Here is a 20,798-nt window from a genome sequence, read left to right as displayed (position 1 = left end):
TTCTGGAGGTGGTTTGAGGTTGGGAACCGTCCACTAAATTTACAAAGATAACATTTGTTGAGCCAGCTCATGGTGAATAAAGTAGGCAGGAAGAAGGTGGGCTTTAGGACCGTGTGGAGAGAAGAAAGGGTCCGGACTGGTGTTGGACATTCAGTACAAACCTACACTCTCTCACTCTCAATGTCAAACTTTTACCAGTGTGTGGGTCTGTGTGAACTCCTCCTCTCTGGACACCCCAAACATGGACCTCCTCTACAAACACCTTCCCCACAACAACATCACCCGGAAGCTGGGGTTAACGATAGGCCCTTGAAGACACATGACCTCCACAAGAAGTCGCCACTCCCCCTGAAAACCTGGGGTGCTCAAGCTTCAAAAACAGCCCACCTCTCACGCCCACCTCCCACCTCCCACCTCCCACCCCTTATGGTTCTCATCACGGGGCTTAAGGTCAGACTGGCAGCCGACCACCGTTGCTCTCAACCGTGAGGCCAACGGTGGATACAGCGAGAGGATCGACCCAATAAGAAAAACACCAGGGCAGCCATCGAGCGATATTGCACATTTTCTTTAGAGCCTCTGCGGTTTTTGAGTGTGGTGCGAGCGTCAACAGACGGCCTCGCGTCTCCACCACCGCCGTTGCCACCCCTAACACCGCGGGGGAGACAGACAGACGGGCTCGGCATTGACCCAGCCAGCGGCCCGGGGAACAAAGGAGCCTATAGAAGCACCTGGGCTGCCAGCCTCTGCTTAAGATCGGTTCCCTTTGCCTTGTTTTCTCCCCCCCCCCCCATATATGAGTGGCGAGAGAAGCAAAAAAAACACACACACACACACACACACACACACACACACACACACACACACACACACACACACACACAAGCCACGCAATTACTCCTGAGCGGGCCAGAACAGAGACGCTTGTCTTGAACGGGCTCCAAACAGTGGTAGATTGTAAAGCCGGGGTAATATTGACAGAATCCATCGGCACAATATTTGCATTATCCGATACCTTCACATTAATGATGTGGCAATATTTTAGGGTTTTGTTTTTACCACCAGCTAACTGTAACTTATGTAAGCAGGATAAAGTATCGAGAGGTAGAAGTCTACTGCGTAGGACTGTTACCACGGAAACCAGCAGGATGGATTGAACCCTGGGGTTGGGTTCATGACGAACCCTGGAGAATGAGGAGGTCTGAACATTTGACCACCCGAACAACAAGCCAAGAGGAGCCAAGAGGGAATGGAACCCCTGACCCTGACTGTGTTCATGCCATGCTTTAGTTGAGCAGACAGGACTATTATGAAGCCAGACGATCAATAATACTCTCACTAATATACAAAGGACTAATGTGTCCCAAAGAGAGCATTTTGTATCCTCTTCTCAGGGGGAAGGGGAAACACGAACCACTAACTATCCATGGGCAGCCTGATGGCGAAATACAGTGTACAGGTCCAAACATATACATAATGCAGACATACAGAGAAGCAGATTTAATAGTCATCCGTGACACATATGGCCCATCCCGCACAAGCGTGCTCTTCCCTGTTCCTCTGAGAATTAATCTTACCTAAGCGCTACCCCCGACTGTCTGTGCGTTGCTTAATTGCAGCGATTAAGAGTTATTGACCCAGAGATTATTGCAGTGTTTTTCTCATGCGTTGTAGTTGACGTGCTGCTGCTGTTGCTAGGGGCACCAGGGGAATCGCGGCCCCCAGAGACATAAATCCCCCTCGGAAAATTGAGAGCAGCTTTCGAAGACACTGATCTGGTAGCAATTACCTTCGCCCACGGCGCAAACGCAAAAGTACAACTTTGCGTTTCACGGCGGCTGCACATGCTCCGATGTATTCATTAACGTTTTAAATATCATTCATCACGCTATGCTCGGGCTCACCTGTGCCAGCGCTTGGCACGCTCCCGCTGGTTGACATTGGACCCTTCCGTTAACACATAGCGCCTCCAAGTTTGGATTAAAATCTGAGGATTAATCTGTTTTTGCTCCTATTAGACCTGACAGGGCGGGGGAGGAGGCGGCGAGGAGGAGCACAGGAGTCTCTAGGATTGCACATTTTTTTGGCTGTCTCCTGCAGTGACAAGGAAAAACAAACCGAAACGGCTGACCGCAGCGGGGTTTAGCTGCACTTCATAAATACGCTGGGAGATGTTCTCCTATCACCCTGATGGATGGATGCTGATAATGAGGGAGGACTGGAAAGAAACATCTCTCCAAACACCAATTGAGCAACGTTTTTTTTTTTGCTCCATTGGGGGAAGATAACAACTTTAAAATCATTTCTAAATCCGCTTTGCTCGTGTAAGTCTGCTATTCGAGGCGAGTTAGTCTCTGGACCATTCACCATTCTGCCAAATGCTGACTCACCAAACACGCTGGCTCCATGATTATCAACAGATGAGCCTTCAGACCAGTCTGGAGCTAATGCTCGCCAAGACGTTATTGTGACACAGCGCTAGTTAATACCTCAAAAGAACGCAAAGCAAAAACAGAAAAAGGAGGGGATTATATTCCACAAGTGTGATTTTCGAATTCACCAAAGCATTGACAGGTGACAACAATGAAAGCCCAGGGCTAGCTCTGTTGGTGGTTAAGTTTCCATATTAAGCGAGCCGGAGAGGGGACACTTACTGTTGCTGGATGTACTGTGGTCGAACCATTTGGGTCAACCTCATCTGGGCCACGTTGCTAAGCGGCGGGGGGGCGTGGCCATAGCCCTGCGGTGACGCCTGCTGGGGTATGGGCCGCTGAGGTACCACGTTATGTCCACCGGTGTGTCCGCCCGCGTGTCCGTTGGTATGTCCACCATTGTGTCCATTCCCAGGCAGGCCAGGGAAGGTGGAGGTGGATGAGGTCTTCTGTTCACAGGCCTTACCCTTGGATCCAGGCTTGCAGACACAAAGCTGGGGCCTCAGGCACATTCCTCCATTCTGGCACTGTGGGATGCAGTTGGCTGAGGCACAAAAGCCCATGGAGAGAGAGAGAGAGAGAGAGAGAGGATAGGGAAGCACAGGGAGACAGAGAGAAAAGATAGAAAAGCACACAGACGGAGGGATCAGTGTGATGAATCTGGCCTGATTTAATACAGGATATAGATATGGAGATAAACAGTGACAGACAGATGCATGCAGGAAGCTATGGAAACAAATGGGACATGTGTTAACAAGCTTATGGAGGCAGATGCATTTCTGCTTTATGGTGTGCACTTAGATCAAAATATCACCTTCACTCGTCCACTCATTTATCAAGACAGCACTTAGAGTAGGTGTGGTTGAGTTCATGAGCAAAGAGTCACGAAAAACAGAAGTTTGTGGATTTAAAATGAATCCCAATCCTTTAAAATGAGAACATATGTCAGCGCTTTATTGCCCAAATTCATCACCATAACCAAATACCACAGCAAGAATGGCAGCAAATGGATGCCATTAACTTTTGTACATACTCTCTGCAGAACACAAAAAACACAAGTGATCAGAATCACAGGTGAACGATAGCAAAGAAGAGACAACTGTCTCACAACATCCCATCCCTGCTGTGATAATTCTCTTGAGGTCTTTGGACCCTGTGGTGAAATTGTTGGACATTAGCATTCAGCAGTCTGATTATAATTATATTAGCTTCCATCTTTCTCATTTACAAATGGGCCAACGTTTGCACACACATGCACATGAACACACACACAGACAGACAGGTGCTTAGAATAGAAACCAGGTGACAGGTGTATCCATTAATCATACAAACTTTAAAGATGGCCTCTAGTACCAACACCATAGAAACCCCAGAGGGCGGGACGTGTTCTCGTCACTCCAAACCTGCCAGCTAAATTAGCCTCTCTCTCCCTTTGACATGATTAATGAACGCTAAGCCAAATGTCAACATGGGCTCCATGCCTTCCCGCCTAAGACATCGCAGGAATGTTTTTGTATGCGTAAGGGGGACCCGGCTACTACTGCAAAAAAATTAAACTTCAAAAAAGAAAATCTTTATTGCTGGCATGGAGTAGCCGCATGAACAAATGCAGTGATTGAGGGTCCTGCACCCCCACTGAGCACACACACACACACACACACACCCAGCACCATGGTGTGATGGGGCGATGACCTCAGCGATGATGATACAACCCCGGCTACTTTCATTGCCACCCTCTCACCCTGAGATAGTTTTGCCAAAACATCATCATGCTGAAAGTTACAGATCACCAGTCCTTTTATATCAGAAGCCAACAGTTTTTACCATTCAACTCGGCTCTGATGTTCTTATGAGCTCAGGCGAAGTTCATACCAGGAGAAACACTACAGTTAAATTGATTGTATCACAGAGACGTTCATACCAGGAAAACACTGCAGTTCAACTTATTGGTTTACTGAGACCGTCATACCAGGAACACACTAGAGGTCACTTTACCATCACAATGCAACAATAACCAATAGGCCAGACAATACTAGTCTCATAATAGTCCCATCATTAGGATTTAAATGGATCACCCTACATAGATTACATCATCCCAACCTATTTGTGATCTTTTCTTTCCAACTCTTCAAAGGCCTACTCCAAAGTAAATCGAGGGGCGAGGATGACAGAGTAAATTTTAAAAAATGGCGATGAGAGCGTGGAGCAGAAAGGAGGCGAGAGAAAATAAATGTCAACTTCCAGAGCCTCTGATCTAAATGGGAACGGGGCTAGTGCAGGGGTCAGGGTGTGTACGACTGGTGTTTGTGCATCTGCATGTTTGTGCATATGTATGTTTGAGCGAGTGTTATGTGGTTGTGTTCATGTGGTGGTGGTGGTGGGGGATGTAGGTGAGAAGCAGTCTTGGAGCCACGCGGGCGTATAATGGCTCTCTTTGTGCCACTGCAAGGCTTGAGAAATCTGCAGAGGAGGAACCCAACTGCACCAAGGTGGATAGACCCAGCATGAAAAGCAGTGAAGGCATCAGAGCAGCATAAGGGATATAACATTCTATTGCAGTATACCCTAACCAACAAGTCAAGTAAGGCTTTGTCTCCAGGTTGCAGTTGGTATGAACAGGCCGGCTCCGCCAGAGTCTGGAGAACACTTTGATGAAGGACTAAACCCAGAGCCCTAGATTAAGTTTGGCTTTCATCTTGAGGCAAATCACAATGGCTCGTATGAACAGCTTAACACACTTCTGGTATTTCCCTTTGAGAGCAGAGCTAGCATTTGTAACGAGAGGAAGCTTTTTTTAAAAATATCACTCTGAGGCAGTTTTTCACTATAGGTACCACTCGAAAAGGACGACAAGATTAATGTTCAACCCTGATTTTCAGTTTTTATTTATTTCCAAAATGGTTTGACAGCAGAACATCAAGCAACAGTATGTGTCACCTATCAAGCTGTCACAACATCGAAATCGAACACAATGCAACTCTAACAACATGACCTAGAGCCGTTACACTATATATATATGCCCCGATGAGCAGCTGGTGATCGGGCCTTGTCGTCCGGCCATTAGAGATCATTATCCATTCCATCAGGAGGTTATAGGTAGGTGAACTTTGGCATGACAACGGCCCTCAAGTGTTTGTTGTGTCTACGACATCAGCTGAGACCATAACGTCCACTTTAACCCTACTTAACGTCATCGCAGAAACAAAGTTAACTATGATTTGAACGGATTTGGCAAACATCAGGTGGACACTAATGTAGAATGTACCTTGCTGCATTGGATGTTATTGTACACTCTAGGAGCTAGGGAGGGGCACACACACATGCATATACACAGATGCACACGCACGCACGCACGCACGCACGCGCACACACACACACACACACGCACACGCACACACGCACACGCACACGCACACACACACACTGGAGTCCATTGTTTTATATATCAGGGCATAATTCCGAACCTCCTGTTCCTAAAATGAGGTAAATGTAATCAGGCCCTGCAGAGATCACTCACCGTCTCGTTATATGGGAGAAAAACAATCCAGCATGCGGAGGAGGCAACGTGTGAACAGCCCAGTTACCCTTCAGTACACCCTTACTGCCTATGAAGTCTGTGGACCAGACGCCACCTACAGAATGACTTTTACTGCTTTTTATTATTGCTCTGATTGGTGATGCTCATTGTTGATGCCCAATCTGGGAAGGGTTATGAGGAAATTTGAGGATTATTCCTTCTGGGGCCATCTATGTTATCACTCACAGTATTCTAAGGCACGATGTATTAAAGTATCCACCAAATGGGATGTATTGAAGATGAGTGGACTGGGCTATGAAAGATGGTGTAAGATATAGTTAATAATTCATATTTCTACATGTTCCTCCCAGAGGTATTGAACCATCTTGTTGCCCTTCTGTTCCTTTCGATTCTATGTTTTCTATTAATTTCCTCGTCAAGTTAGAAAAACACATCCCCTACCCTTATTCCAATAGGACCACCTGAATTCCCCCAGTATGTCCTGAAGCCCACTAAAGCCAGGCTACCTGACTCAACACCACTAATCTCATCTAAGATCAAACTGCTCACTTTTTAATATTCTGCTCCTTCCAAACGTTTTGATTGACTGGTAATTAATAAACTACGATGACGGCCGAAAGATATGAGTGGGTTCATGCCAGGTGCAAACCTGACACTCTTTTAATAACGGTCAGACATTTGATTTCATTTTCAGTCTGGAAGAAGCCGATTAGCCGCCTGGAATGTGTCCTCATCATTGTGATTGGATCCTCTTTCATAACGGACGGACCAAGGAGCCCGGAAACACACGCACCCAGCTAGGAGAGCCAAGACAGAGACACGCAGAGAGACCTCTGCAGAGCTGAGGTTCAGAGGAGGTCTCTGCCTCTGCCTTCACACTGTAACAGGGCTGCCCTCCATTCCACCACAGGAACAAGACTGTGTTACTCAAAACCACGTTACCCAGAAACACTATATGACTATATCAAAAAATTACATTCCTGAAATCTACCAAAACAACAATACTCAAATCAACGTGATTTTCATCTTTGCCATTGTGTTGGATGCAGTTTGTGACGTAGAGGACATGGGCGCCAGTATTCTGTGGTTTTCTGTCATTGTTCAACATCACCACTAAAAACAATGGAAAAACTTGATGAATAACGAATACGTCATTTGTCAATTGTTAGAACTCACAATTGACAATTAACTCATGCGTCAACAAAAGCAGTTTTAGCATCACGCTTAAACGGAAAAAGAAGCAAAGATGGAGTAGGGCAAGGAAAAACGCAACCCGATGACCACATCTCATTAACGACAATGAGTGAGAGTTAAAGCGTTTTACAAAATTCACCACATATGGCTAGCAACAACTTGTTCAATGTTTCCACAAGAAAAATGTCAGCATTTTTTTCACCCTACTGATTCATCGGCTGCAGCTGGCTAATAAATAAAATACATATTTCATCCGTCTCTACTAAAGCTCTGTGTCAAGAGATGAACAGACTCAGGCTCGCCCTAAGCCCCCGGTTGCTCTGGGACGGTAAATATTCTGATATAGCGACGTGGAAGTACAGTAGGAGTCAGCTGACCCAGAGACGCACTATACAGGACTGGGGGACGCTTCTCTAATGTTCCTGACCTGCAGAGCAATATAATCGCTTTATTTATCCTAGATGGGACATTTGGAAATAGCAAGCATAGGACAGTAGTAACATTACAAAATAGATTTTTTTTTGTAGAAAACTATACATTTATGAGAAAACTACTCAATATGAGTAGTAGTTACTATTAATGTTCAGGTTGTTCAGAATAAAGTGTTATCTATCCAGTGAGTGACAAAGTGAAGTACTTCCCGCCACATATAGCTGTGTGGGGTTGCTTAGCTCTACATGCTACAGTGCTACATCCCACCCTCTCCTCCCACCTCTCTCTGTGGGAGTGGGGGACAAGAGGAGGACTCTGTCCGCCGGCGGTCCTGTGATCCAGACTTCAAACATGAGCCATCAAGGACAACCTCAAAAGCAGTAGGGGAGGAGGCGGAGATGGAGGAGGGGAGGAGGTGAGGGGAGGTGAAGTTGGGGGAAAAAAAGGCGGGAGAGGGGAGGAGGTCAAGGGAGAGGGAAGGAGGAGAGGAAAGAGGTGGGAAGAGAAAGGAGGTGGGGCACTTTGTTGGCACGCAGCCAGGAGCCTTGTGCAGCATTTCCTGTGATAACATAAACAAAGGAGCTGTCCCATGGTGTGTGTGGCTGCCCTGACCCATACACACAATTACACACACACACACACACACACACACACACACACACACACACACACACACACACACACACTAACACACACAATAACACGCACACACACACACACGCACACACACACACACACACTCCTTGGGCCCTGTGTACTACTGGCTCGGTACAGACTACACTATATCGAGCATTGGGGGTTACATAACAAGTTGGGACGACCAGACCATGTGATGGTACATCCATCTGTCTCATGGGTCTGATGGCTCAAGAGATGGGAGAAGTCAGTCTTAGTTCCACCTCAAACACTGGCTTAGGCTTAGCTTGTCCACATCTCTCTCTCTCTCTCTCTGAGTCTCTTGCTCTCTAAATCACTCCCCCTTTCTCGTAGTCTCTTTCTCCTTCTGTGAGTTTAACCCTCTCATTCTCTGTCTACAGTCTATAGGGATATAATATATACTGATGTGTATTGTGATAGGAAACAAAGTGGTGACTGGAGATGCTGGGTTGACAGTGGGAAACAGATCTATTGCAGTAGTTTGGTTTAGTGGAAGGTGTTTACTGGTCATGAGTGGAGTTATGGTAGGTTTATGAAGCTTGGTTGTGTTATAAAGCTTAGTTGTGTTAAAATAATATTCTGTCCCAATTGGCATTGTGTCCCAATTAGCATTGTATAAACATATTTATGTTATAAAGAACAGTTATAAAGAACAGTGTTAAAAAAACACCTTTAACACATGCTATCACGTTGTGAAATAAAGTAGTTATAATAGCTATGTTTAACAGTTGTGTTTTGAAGCTTCCAAGAATAGTTGTGTTATGGTTGTGTAATAATTCATAGTTGTGGTACTCACGTTTGGTACATCTCTGGGAGCCCGGAGTCTTGCTCCAGCCATGACAGCACTGAGCTCCACACACGTTCACCCTGCCACAGAGACAACGATGACCACGACAACAACAACAACTATACCAACAACAACAACAACAACAACAACCAACACCAGGGTAAACAGGAAGGGGACCTCATCCTAATCTATGAGTAGTCAGTATTGACATGTGTTCTACAGGTTCTACGGACCAGACTGACAGACTGCTGGTTAGAGTAGTTCTCTGTGGAGCATAGGGCTCTGTGGTTGAACTACTGTTGTACATTCTTTACTTAAGACTTGTATTACTGTGCTATCCCCTCACTGGGCCCTCATACTTACCTTGTATGTCTGCTTCCTTCTGCTCTGGACTCCAGTTGTTGTTTTGAAACTAGAATGTGGCACTATCATTGATTTGGATGTTTTTAAATATTTTATTTATACGCTTTGATTGTTCTCAGTAAGTCACTCTGGCTGAAAGAGCAGTCTGCTGATTTACTCAATGCAATGCGATGTTATGTTATGCCTGGGGCTTATTTCACTTGACCTCTGCTATATCCCTGTGTTTTCTTCTTTACTTTATCATCCATTTGTTATTCTGATTGCAATGTCTGTCAGCCCCGTACCCTTGGTACCCCTAGACATCACCGGTTTGATTTCCCTTCTCTCAGAAAATCGACTGTATATTCCCTACTGGAGTTAGGGGCTCTCAGTCCGTTGGGAGTCTATAAGAGGGGCCATGGAGTGTGGGGTGAGCCAGGGAGAGACCCCTGGGACTGTATTTGTGATAAAAAGGGTTATATATAACTTTACAAGCTGACTAACCACTAGGTCTAGGGTCTCTGCATGGAGCTACACTTCGCTCTCACACTTTATTCCTTTCAAACACACCATATGCTGGTTTAGCCTGGCCTGACCTGCCCTAAGTGTGTTTTTACACACCGGTTGGCTTTTAATGGAGGGGAAGGTCACACTACATGTGCTCGGATGAATAGAAGAGATTCTTGATATGAAGGGCTCAATTGGCCAACCCTTAAGGAACAGACCATGTATTGAGCTTCTTAAACGCCTCATGTTTTATTGTGCATAGGCTACTTTATTAACAAGAATATTACTGTACAAATCTGTAAATTGCTGATGTGAGTCCTTTAGTGTTTATATATAAGAGGACTCATTTATGTTTCTCCTTTACATTTTTTAATTATTCTTTTGTTTTATCCATTTGAGGAGAGCATGGGTTGTGCACAATGGCTGAGAGTAAACTTGACTTTTCCTGGTCACTTTAAAAGATGTATGAAACTGAAATAGGCTTTGACACTCTTCAGCTTATTCTATGCTCTATTCAGATAAGGCCAACTTTAACAATTGTAGACTATAATCTTACGCACACAAAGCTTTTTGGGGAGCCTCCATAACTTTTATAAAGTCTGGCTAACACAGAGTTTGTGGTTCGTCTTACCCGGACATCTTCATGTGGTGGTTCTGCTGAACGCTGCTGTGTGTGCTGCTGCTGCTGCTGCTGTGGCGGATGACCTGTTGATGCTGCGTGTACCGGGCGTCCTGCTGCTGCTGCTGAATCGGTATCGGGACCGGGTGGTTCTGGTTCCCCATCCTGCGGGTCCGGACCTGCCCGCCGAAGCTGGCGGAGAGCTCCACGTTAAAGGGCCGGTGGGGGACCGACTGCGGGTGCTCCTGTCCCGCCGCCCCGGAGCGCAGATGCACGGCGTCCCCAGCAGCAGCACCGCCCGGTACCACGTAAAGTTTCCTGAAGCCGTTGCGAGGCTGGTCCATAGACACACATGCCGGGGAAATGAATAGACCTATAGAGAACACAAGGTCCCAGCGGATCCAAGCCATATCCACACTGTATAGACGGTATGAAAAGAAATACAGAAACAAGCTAGCGAAGCGACTTGAGGTTATTTGTTAATTTGTTTTAAAGCGCGCGTTTGAGCGGAGCTGCGCCGTGTCTCCAGAACTCGTCCCGGAGACACTTATCGCGAGTGAAAAAGTTTGGTTCCCCTGAGCGTGTTCATCTAGCCTCGCATCGACCTCCAGTACCGCTGTCGAGATTAAAGAGAAATAAACTCCTACTCCTAACCAATAAATGCTCAACTATCACAAGTCAAAAACTAAAAAATAGCACAGGCAAAAAAAACAACTAAAAACAGCCATGTAGGTCCGGTGGCAGAGTATCCCAGAGTAGGCTGTCCCGGCGCAGGAGGGGAGCAAGAGGGGAGACGTCCCGGCCGCTACTGGGTACTTGTGGTGTGTGAGAGATATATTTTTGCGCCGTAAATGAGATTGAAAAGTCTTTAAAAAAAAAAAAAGTTTCCCCAAGTGTGAGAGAAGGGGTTAGTGTCAGGGGCTGAGCAGCCAATCTCTGGCAGACCTGACGTCACAAGTGGGAGGCATTATTTCAGCTCGATGGAGAGAGAGAGAGAGAGAGAGAGAGAGAGAGAGAGAGAGAGAGAGAGAGAGAGAGAGAGAGAGAGAGAGAGAGAGAGAGAGAGAGAGAGAGAGAGAGAGAGACTGGACCCTTAATAAAAAAAAAAAAGTAAAAAGTTTGGTGAGCTTTTTAGGGCCCTCGTGTGTCGAGAGGTCAACAGACAACCACACCCCCTCCTTCACACTCACCCACGCAGACATGCGTGAAGAGCCTGCACACACACACACACACACACACACACCTATATTGGAGTTATAATTCATATTGGATAATAGAAGCATACAAATATGCTATGTTTTTATATATACATATATATGACCTATTGGTTGTCATTCTCACACAACAATAAATGCAATCAGGGATCTGGGCTTTACCTCTTTGCACGGGTCACTTGAATAAAAAAGTAAAATCCTTCTCTTCTCTCAGACTCTCTGGCATTCTCTATGCGGGGACATCAGATGCAACATAGTTCCTGAATAGTTTCAGGATGAAGTCACATTATGACTGTGTTTACTACGCCTTGTATTGTTAATAAAGACCTCCACAGATGAAAACCTTGTCTCGGAGGCCTACAGGCTAACGGTTTGAAAGAGATGATGAAAGATGATGAAAGGAGCACTCCCCTCCCCCCGCCTCCCCCTTCATATTTCCCTCCTGGGGGGCCTTGTGTTATACTGGACACACATACTGTCTGGGTGGAGAGGAATGTAGCAGCCCACCCAACATGACCACCCCCCCCCCCCCCCCCCCCCTCACTCCTGCTGAATTAAAATGCACGCTTAGATGTCACTTCCTGTAAGGTGGACACATATGCAAAGACAAACATTGACAAGTAATCAATCACATCTTTATAGAGGGGATTACCGAAAACCATTTAAAGGACTCTGAGTCGAGTGTGTGAGTTTAGTGGGACGTAGGAAAAAGGGTGTGAGTATATATTGGACAGCGGGAATGTTATGAAAACACTCAGATTTCCCTGAAACCCTCCAAACATTTGTAAACAATAAAGTTTGTTCAACTGTATAAAGATGGCCTCCAGGATGCCTCCATCTCTGCATGGCTAGCTGTGAGTCACCACTACACCAGATCATCGGGATCCATTCTCACCACCTGCTAGATTTCTGCTAGGGGGGTTTGAAGTTGTGCTAGACATGGCAATGCTGTGTGTAATAACCCTGCCGATGATGCAATCCTCAAGAGGATGAGTCAGCCGGCGTTTGAGCTTCAAGAACACGAACACAGAGAGGTAGGAGGGAACACGCTGCAGAGTCTGTTTCTCCACAAAAATAAAAGCCAACCCGAAAGGTCAGAAAAGAAAGTAAGCACAGTGAATCATCACATCCCCGGGGGAATGTCTCAGGTTTTATTATGATGTCTACAGCTCAGTTCTTTGTAACTAAAATAAAACTCTGTAATGACATCACCGGTCCCATCTACCTATGCAGGCAGGCCCCCAGTTATCTGGCTGCTGCCCACTTCAGAAAATAGCGCCCCCGCTCCGTGTTAACACACTCAGTCCTGGCCGTTATTTATATCCCACTCAAAGCCCGGCATCATTGCAGTGTCAGAGCGACCAGTGTGTCACGCTCCTTTGTATGGAAGGTCGACACCGAGACAGACCAGTAGACAAATCCTGGAGAATGAAGGAGGGAGAATCTTCTTCTGAGCTCATAGTGGTGTCAAATTAGTCCGGGAACGCCATGACAGAAACTATTTAAAATACAATTATCCAATATATTCAGAATGGTCATTGTGGAGGGTGGTTGAAGGCTAGGTTGAGAAGCCTCACCTGGCCCGAGTCAGACTGATTAGACTTTGGGGCTGGGTGAGGTTGCAGCAGCATTGACAGCCTCACCTTAGTGTCAGGGGTATGTGGAGTATGTGTCGTTGATGGCTGGTTTAAGCAGCCTCAGCTTGCCCTAGTCAAACTGATTAGACTCAGGGGATGGGTGAGGGTGTACACCGCTGGTGTATTCAGGGACCAAGGCACACAGGACCACAAACCACCCATCACCACACACACACACACACTCAAGAGCTCTGACATGTCGGTATTCAACACCTTCTCTGCATGCAACAAACTTTCCAACTCTACAATAAAATGTTTATCTCTCTGCAACATCCCCATGTGGTGGTGGTGTCGGAGGAGCCCAGTAAAGCCACCTGGGTGTCATGTGTCAGGGTCACCTGCGGCAGTCATATGCAACACACATTTTTTTATCCTATGGTTGTTGAGAGATTTGTCATTTTAACTGCAAAAAAACTAGCCGGAGGCGTCTGAGTCCGTGAAAGTCCTGTAGGTTGAGGCGTTCGCATCGTGTCTGGCCGGAGCATTACATTAACACCCTAACACTTGTTTGACACACAGTCTAATGATCCACTCTATTATAATTTATCTGTGTTATTAATCCAATTGACTCGTTATTCACGCTGGTCGACTTAACAGACATCCTCGAACAATCATAGGCTGTAAAAACATTTGACCTTACCCAACATTAATGAGTATTGGGCTGTTTTTAATAAGCAACCAAGGGGACGCATTTGCTGTGACACGAAAAACAGAAATAACACATCGCCACCGTTAAGGTTAAAACGAAGAGCAATACGAAAATAAATCAAGAGCGACATAAGGCCATAAACTACTTCAAGGTCATAATCCTCTGGCCACGGAGCCGGTGGTGTGTGTGTGTGTGTGTGTGTGTGTTTAAGCCATCATGGGAGTGTTTCGGAGCAGGTCTGGTAGTTGGATTGTGGCCTACAGTCTCATGCGCCTTAAGTCCTTCCTTCTCTAAAACCCACTGTCCTGTCCATAAAGGGCACAATGCCCATACAAATGTACATTTAAAGGTCATTAAGAAGTCATTTTTTAATATAAATACCAGTAGTATATAAAAAGGCTGTTACAAAGAAGATATTAGTGGCTGTAGACTATACATATTTACAATTACACTTACCAATGTATACAACGATTTCCAGCTGGTGTAGGGTGGATTTCTTGACGTTCCTTAACTTCCCATCTGGACTGATTTGTTGACTTTACGCATGTTCAATTCTCAAACACTTTAATATTCATTGACGATAGAGACCTAGCTTATAGCCTAGCATTGATCTGCAGGCTAGGGTATCGTTTAGGGGGTTCTGCTTTCAAATTACAGAAGCAGCATTTTATATGATTTATGTGGCCATATGTCATTGAATCATGTACCGTGTCTTGCATCATTTCTCTTGTCGGTTTTGTCCTTGGTGGTGGTATAGGACTAAGTAAATAAACACAACTTGATAGTGTTAATAGTGTTACTATATTGAGCAAAATATTCAGTCTAGAAATGTTTTCTCGTTAAAAATGAAAGTCACACAGACAAAACGTTTTTTTCAGTTCTTGTATTTAAAGGTAGACATTGTGACAGTATTGTAAGGCTTTAATAATCTTACACATAATATAAAAAATACTAATTTCAATTAATTATTACAAATTCATAATTCTGACCACCACAATTATGTAGTTTGCCGCCTCCATCCAGGGATCACTCTGATTGGCCACGCAGCGTGGCACTAATGTCCTGCAGCTCTGTGATTACCCGCTCCAGCTCTCCAACGCTGTCACTCAAGTCGCTGTGGATGTCGCCAGTAGCAACGTCAGTGTGCATTTGCTATAATGAAAAGGACAATTTCCACACATTATGTTTCCCATGATACATGACTATGTGGTTAGCATAGTATTAGCCTGTTGTTGCATGCATTATGTCGACAGCAGGGTGTTGGCATGGTGTTGGCAGGGTGCTTGCATTATGATATCAGGGTACTAGCATCGTATTAGCAGGCAGTTACCAGGGTGTTAGCATGACTCTAGCACAATTTTATCATCCTGGGAATGGCCTGATTCTAGCATATGTTCTTAGCATGATACTAGCATGTCATTAGCAGGGTGATAACATGGCATTGGCAGGGCGGGTGCATTGCATTATCAGGCTGTAAGCATGGTGATAGCAGGGTGTCAGCATGGTGGAAGCAGGAGCGCAGGACAACGTACCTTGGCTTTGGTGGCCAGGCTCTTCAGACTGAGGCGCGCAGAGGACAACATTTGGAGTGCTTCCTGGGGGTTGGTCTTCTTCTGACTGCAGCTGAGGGTGACTGAGGGAAGGATGAGAGAGAGAGAAAGAGAGAGATAGATATAGCAAGAGACAGAGATCAAGACGGAGGGAGAGAGAGTGATAGGGAGAGACACAAAGAGAGAGAGAGACATTAAGAAGAAGAGAGACCGAAAAATAGGTAGAGAAAAAGAGGGAGATGGGTAGAATGAATTGAGGAGATGAATAGATAAAAAGAGATGTTTGGTTTAATATTCTGCGTCGGGAAATAAGTAGCAAGACAGAAACAGGGTCTCTTTAATCACAGGTCGCTGTGGTCCCAGGCAGAAAGACATTTACATTTCATATTCCCTTGACCTTGAGTGAATCAGAGAGGAAACCATTAAGGCTCAACCCTAACCCTTTTATTGGGAGTTGATTAAAGGTAATTAATGTTAACACATTCACTTTATATATAAAAGTAATATATTATCTGTTCCCTTGAAGGTATGAATGTACTTTTTATCAGACCAGATACCTAATTTGTTTCCTTGTTATGTGCATATGTTGCATTCTGTGCATGTTTGTGTGTGCGGTGGTGCATTCATTTGCGTGTGTGTATTGTTTGGGTTTGTTATTATGTGCATCATTTGCATAAAAATGGTAAACAGATTTCTAACAACATAACCACATTTTTCAATACTTAAATTCCATTATAGCAAAATACACGGCTTCCATAGGTAAAAAAACTTTCCTCTCCCAATAGAGAGTAGAAAAAGAGCTGGCATGACTGAAAATGTGTACACACACACACACACACACACACACACACACACACACACACACACACACACACACACACACACACACACACACACACACACACACACACACACACACACACACACACACACACACACACACACACACACACGGCATCTGTGCCCCATTGGTATTCCTGTGCTAACCGGGGGTGATCCCGGGCTCATGTCCTCATGTTTAATTCAGCACTCTGTTCAGGTATAATGATGGGAATAAAAATACAAAAAAGTGACTCCTGGTGATTAACAACTCCTGGCAGCCCTCCTCCCCCAGCCTGGGTAGTTCTGGGCTGAAGGCGTTGGAACAACATGCTTATTTGTCCTCTGTTCCCCTGTTAGTTTGGAAGCCGTCCGTCCATCACACAGACCCATAAGCGAGACTTATGGAGACTGCAACCACACACACAGGCTTGGTAAGCAAGCAGAAGCCAATGTCTGAGGACTCACAGGCATCGTAAGCCAATGTATGGGGACTGCTCTGACACAGGATAAGCAAACATATTGAGACTACTATCACACACAGGCTTGCTAAGCAGCCTTATGAGGACTCCCATCATACAAAGGCTTGACAAGCAAGCATTTGGGGACAGCTTTCACTCATAGGCTGTATAAGCGAGCTTACAGGGACCGGTTCTCAGAGAAAGGAGCAGCTTCATGAGGAGGAATTATGAGGACTGCTATCAGACACAGCAAGCTTATGGGCCCCATGGTGGGGAACTTTCTGGTGTCGATGGCTGGGGTGGAGACAAGACATTAAAGGTGACATATTATACCACCAGGTGTGAGTGTAATAAGCCATTACAAGGCTAACGGCTAATCACACTCACACTTGGTGGTATAATATGTCACCTTTAAGCCTGACATTAAGCCTGATTTAACAGCGCAGGATGGTCAAGACTTCTGCGCTTGAAGGACACAAGCCCAGCCCCATTACCTGTGGCGTTATTGGTCTTATAAGAGAAGGGCCGATTTGGTGACTTTGATTAATGTGATAATGCCATAATGATGTGTTATGTGTTAAGCAGTTGGGCCAACAAAGCAGTTCATGAAACTCAATTTTATTTAATTATGGACTAAATACAGGCTCTTTACCATACGTGGAGTACATTTCCAGATCTTCTTAATTGAAAATACCTGGCTTAGATTCAGTTCAGAAGTTATAGTTAGTGCAATAAACTAAACCTACTACCATATTTTTCGAAAATAGAGCCAAAATACAGAGGATGTTCAGATCATTTCAGGTTTTTCAGTGGTTCTTCACATTCTTCCATTGAAAAGCCATCATGAAAACCGGTGGTATTTTTCACAACGCGGTCTAAGAAGCCGGTTCTGAATAAGTTTCAGTGAAAATAGAGAAGTGGGAAGAAGCGGCTACAGTATAAAGTGTCCTTCGTTAATAGTATTTATGAACTGCTGGATGAACAGCCTTCTCCAAATGAAGCCTATCCAGCATTATTTTGAATAAACAGCAAGCTATTAATATGGGTGATTTAAAACCTGGATAATTGATGTGTTTTCACGCAATACAGCCACATTAAAAATACCCTGGGAAATTGGATTTTGCATGCCCTGGCTTTCGATATGTTATTGCATAATACATTATATACAGCTTACTTTGGCTGAAATATCAGGCAATTGGCAATAATGTTAACTAAAACCTGAAAATAACAAATGTGTGCCCATTCCATTACTGTGATAGCATTCACTTTGTACTTTCTAATTTCACAGGTCCAGCATGTCAGCAGAATATAAATATAAATTAAGTATAAACTCTGTTTCATATAACTATTTCGGATGTTTTGGACAACTTCAGGTGGGAAATAGGTCCGGTTGTTTAGATTCATCAACACACGTTACGCACAGTACGTGCATATCAACTTATTCCCATAACTGAAGGCACCCTTTCTTATTTGAATGTAAATCCTATAGCATTTGTCACACTGGTTCTTGTTTTTAACTGTTTTAACTGTAGAACTAACTTTGATTTAATTTAAATGTGACTTGTTATTCCATGTGACAATATGTTCTGCAGGATAAGATGGTTGTGCATGTGTGTTGTTGTGTGTATGACGTGTGTTGGGGTGTGTCGTGCGTGTAATTACCATTGCCTACATCTACAGCTCTTGTAATTGTCTCCTTAAAGGAGCTGATCTCCTTCTCCCAGCCGCTGTTCTGCATCTGACAGTGATGTGCCTTCACCATGAACCGAAGAGCCTGTAACACACACACACACACACACACACACACACACACACACACACACACACACACACACACACACACACACACACACACACACACACACACACACACACACACTTATTTAAGTTGATTCATCCAACCAATTCATTATTCATTTTGCATTCGCCAATATTTGCTGAAGAAGTTTGACCACATAGAACCGTTTCCTCCATAATTAATAAAGCTACAGACACAACAAACATACAAATCAAGCTAAGGGAGCGAATGAATACCGCACCGCTAAGGCCCTGCTAGCGACCGGCGTGCTCTCATTAGCACGACCGGCTAATGGCTATGGGTGCCCAGTGGAGACGAATGGCGCGCGGCGGCTAGGGGTCACGGAGGTGGCTCTCCCCAGCCCCGGGGCCGTCACTAAAGGGCCCTTAAATCAACAGGACTGGGCTTATGGCATTTAGTAGCAGAGGACCATCCATCAGAGCGGCGGCCCGCGAGACGCCGACACCCCATTAACGTGATGCCGAGTTGGGGCCAACATTTATAATGTTTTAATGAACCCAGAAATAGCGTATTAACATGTGCACGGCCTGTTGTAGGAATCGCCTCATTTGTGGATATGATATCCGTCATCTCGAGTGTGTGGAGGTGAAGATGCCAGCCACGGCACGGAGGGATATTTCTATGGGTGGAGGACACTACTGTAGAGCTGAACGATTTTGGGGAAATAATTTAATTGTGATTATTTCGACCAACATTGTTGGTCGAATTTAGTATGAGATTTAGTATGCGATTTTTCTTTGTGTTATGTTCTTATGTTCTGTATTATTTAATAAACAAGCAATAAAACATTCTATAGTATGACCAACACACTGCTCTTTCCTTTAGGCCAGGCCTGTGTTGAGATTAATTTATGCATGAATTGATATTATATCATCATTATTTAACTATTGAATTGTAAAAGAAAAATATACATGAATCTAAAAAAATGTAATCACAGCCTTTGGGATTTGCTAATCGCGTTCCATTACATCACAATGTCGGTTTTTAATTTGATTAATCGTTCAGCCCTAGAGGACACTTAAGAAGGGGACTCGTACTTTTATTGTACCTTATTGATGATAATTACCTATGGGGAAAACATATAACTACAAATATATACAATTCTAAAATATGAAACGGTTATAAAATAATGGTGTAAAAGAGCAGGATTCAAACACTGACCTTCTCGTTGTCCTCCTGGTTGGTGCTCTGCCCGTTGCCGTAGAGCAAGGCATACTGGTGCCAGAGCTGGCCGTCGGAGCTGTGGCGGGCGGTGACCCGGCCCAGGAGCTCCAGCAGCTTGGAGCGCAGTTTCCCCGCCTTCTGGTCCTGGCTGTCGGGCAGGTTCTCCACCACGGCGCGCACCAGGATCTGCAGGATCTACAGGACAGACGGGAGAACCTTTTTAATTCTTTCGATTCCTGCGACGCCCTTATGTCCCATCTGGGATTAATAAAGTACATTTAATATTGAAAACAGCAACAGCCCTTTAAAAACTAAACAAAATAGTAAAATTGTTCAATTGTGTAGTATTAAAGTATTTATTCTTTATCTGTAGCTCATCTATGGGGGATGAAAGTAAATACAGTATGACAATATTGCATCAGATAACAACAAATATATTGCATTAGATAAGACATGGTTCTTTTTATTATATATTCCATATTCCAATAAGACTTTACCAATTATTACATAAATGGCATCTTTTGGCCACCTTAAAATGAATAACAAAGTAATAGTGTCCAAGGCTTTGACAAACGGTGTGCGATAAAAAAGTAGGTTTGTAGAAGAGACCGCAGGAGAAGAGCTACTGAAACACTGATTGGCGTGGAGAAGGTCAAGGCACAACCAAGCAATGTTGGTCCAACTAATAATCATGTTCACTCCTGGAAGTGGGCGATATGGCTGAGGAACATGGCAACTCATTTTCTCGGCTCAGTTGTCGCTGGAAACGGAACAAGCTATCCTGGCAGTGTGCAGGCAGTGGGCCCAAATGGATGGTGGGTAATTAAAACAGCGCCCATGGGCCTGAACGACGACAACACACCACTCCCACCTTCTCGTTTGCACATCCACGCATCAGATGCAGACTCGTAGAAATCACAGAGGCATGTTTTAATACAAAAAAGTATTCTGGGTACAAAAAGGAAAAGAGAACACAC

At 44.7% G+C, this 20,798-nt stretch overlaps 2 protein-coding genes across 7 annotated transcripts in view; both read right to left on the bottom strand.

Moving 5' to 3' along the window:
• Positions 1-11,324, bottom strand: part of ltbp1 (latent transforming growth factor beta binding protein 1) — a 70,735-nt gene extending 59,411 nt beyond the window's left edge. For all 5 annotated transcript variants that reach the window (XM_084470838.1, XM_084470839.1, XM_084470840.1 and 2 more), the window contains exons 1-3: positions 10,521-11,324; positions 9,050-9,120; positions 2,655-2,976 (exon numbers count right to left, since the gene is read on the bottom strand). In XM_084470838.1, coding sequence (XP_084326964.1) covers positions 2,655-2,976; positions 9,050-9,120; positions 10,521-10,918 — 791 coding nt within the window. In that variant the 5' untranslated portion in view covers positions 10,919-11,324. The remainder of the gene's footprint in view (positions 1-2,654; positions 2,977-9,049; positions 9,121-10,520) is intronic.
• A 3,563-nt stretch (positions 11,325-14,887) lies between these two features.
• ttc27 (tetratricopeptide repeat domain 27) overlaps positions 14,888-20,798 on the bottom strand; it is a 62,767-nt gene continuing 56,856 nt past the window's right edge. For both annotated transcript variants that reach the window (XM_084470495.1, XM_084470496.1), the window contains exons 17-20: positions 19,819-20,016; positions 18,501-18,612; positions 15,541-15,641; positions 14,888-15,160 (exon numbers count right to left, since the gene is read on the bottom strand). In XM_084470495.1, coding sequence (XP_084326621.1) covers positions 15,035-15,160; positions 15,541-15,641; positions 18,501-18,612; positions 19,819-20,016 — 537 coding nt within the window. In that variant the 3' untranslated portion in view covers positions 14,888-15,034. The remainder of the gene's footprint in view (positions 15,161-15,540; positions 15,642-18,500; positions 18,613-19,818; positions 20,017-20,798) is intronic.

Source organism: Micromesistius poutassou (assembly GCF_964030765.1).
Source record: "Micromesistius poutassou genome assembly, chromosome: 7".
In the NCBI taxonomy this organism is placed as follows: Eukaryota; Metazoa; Chordata; class Actinopteri; order Gadiformes; family Gadidae; genus Micromesistius; species Micromesistius poutassou.
This window is presented reverse-complemented; position numbering and strand designations above follow the sequence as displayed.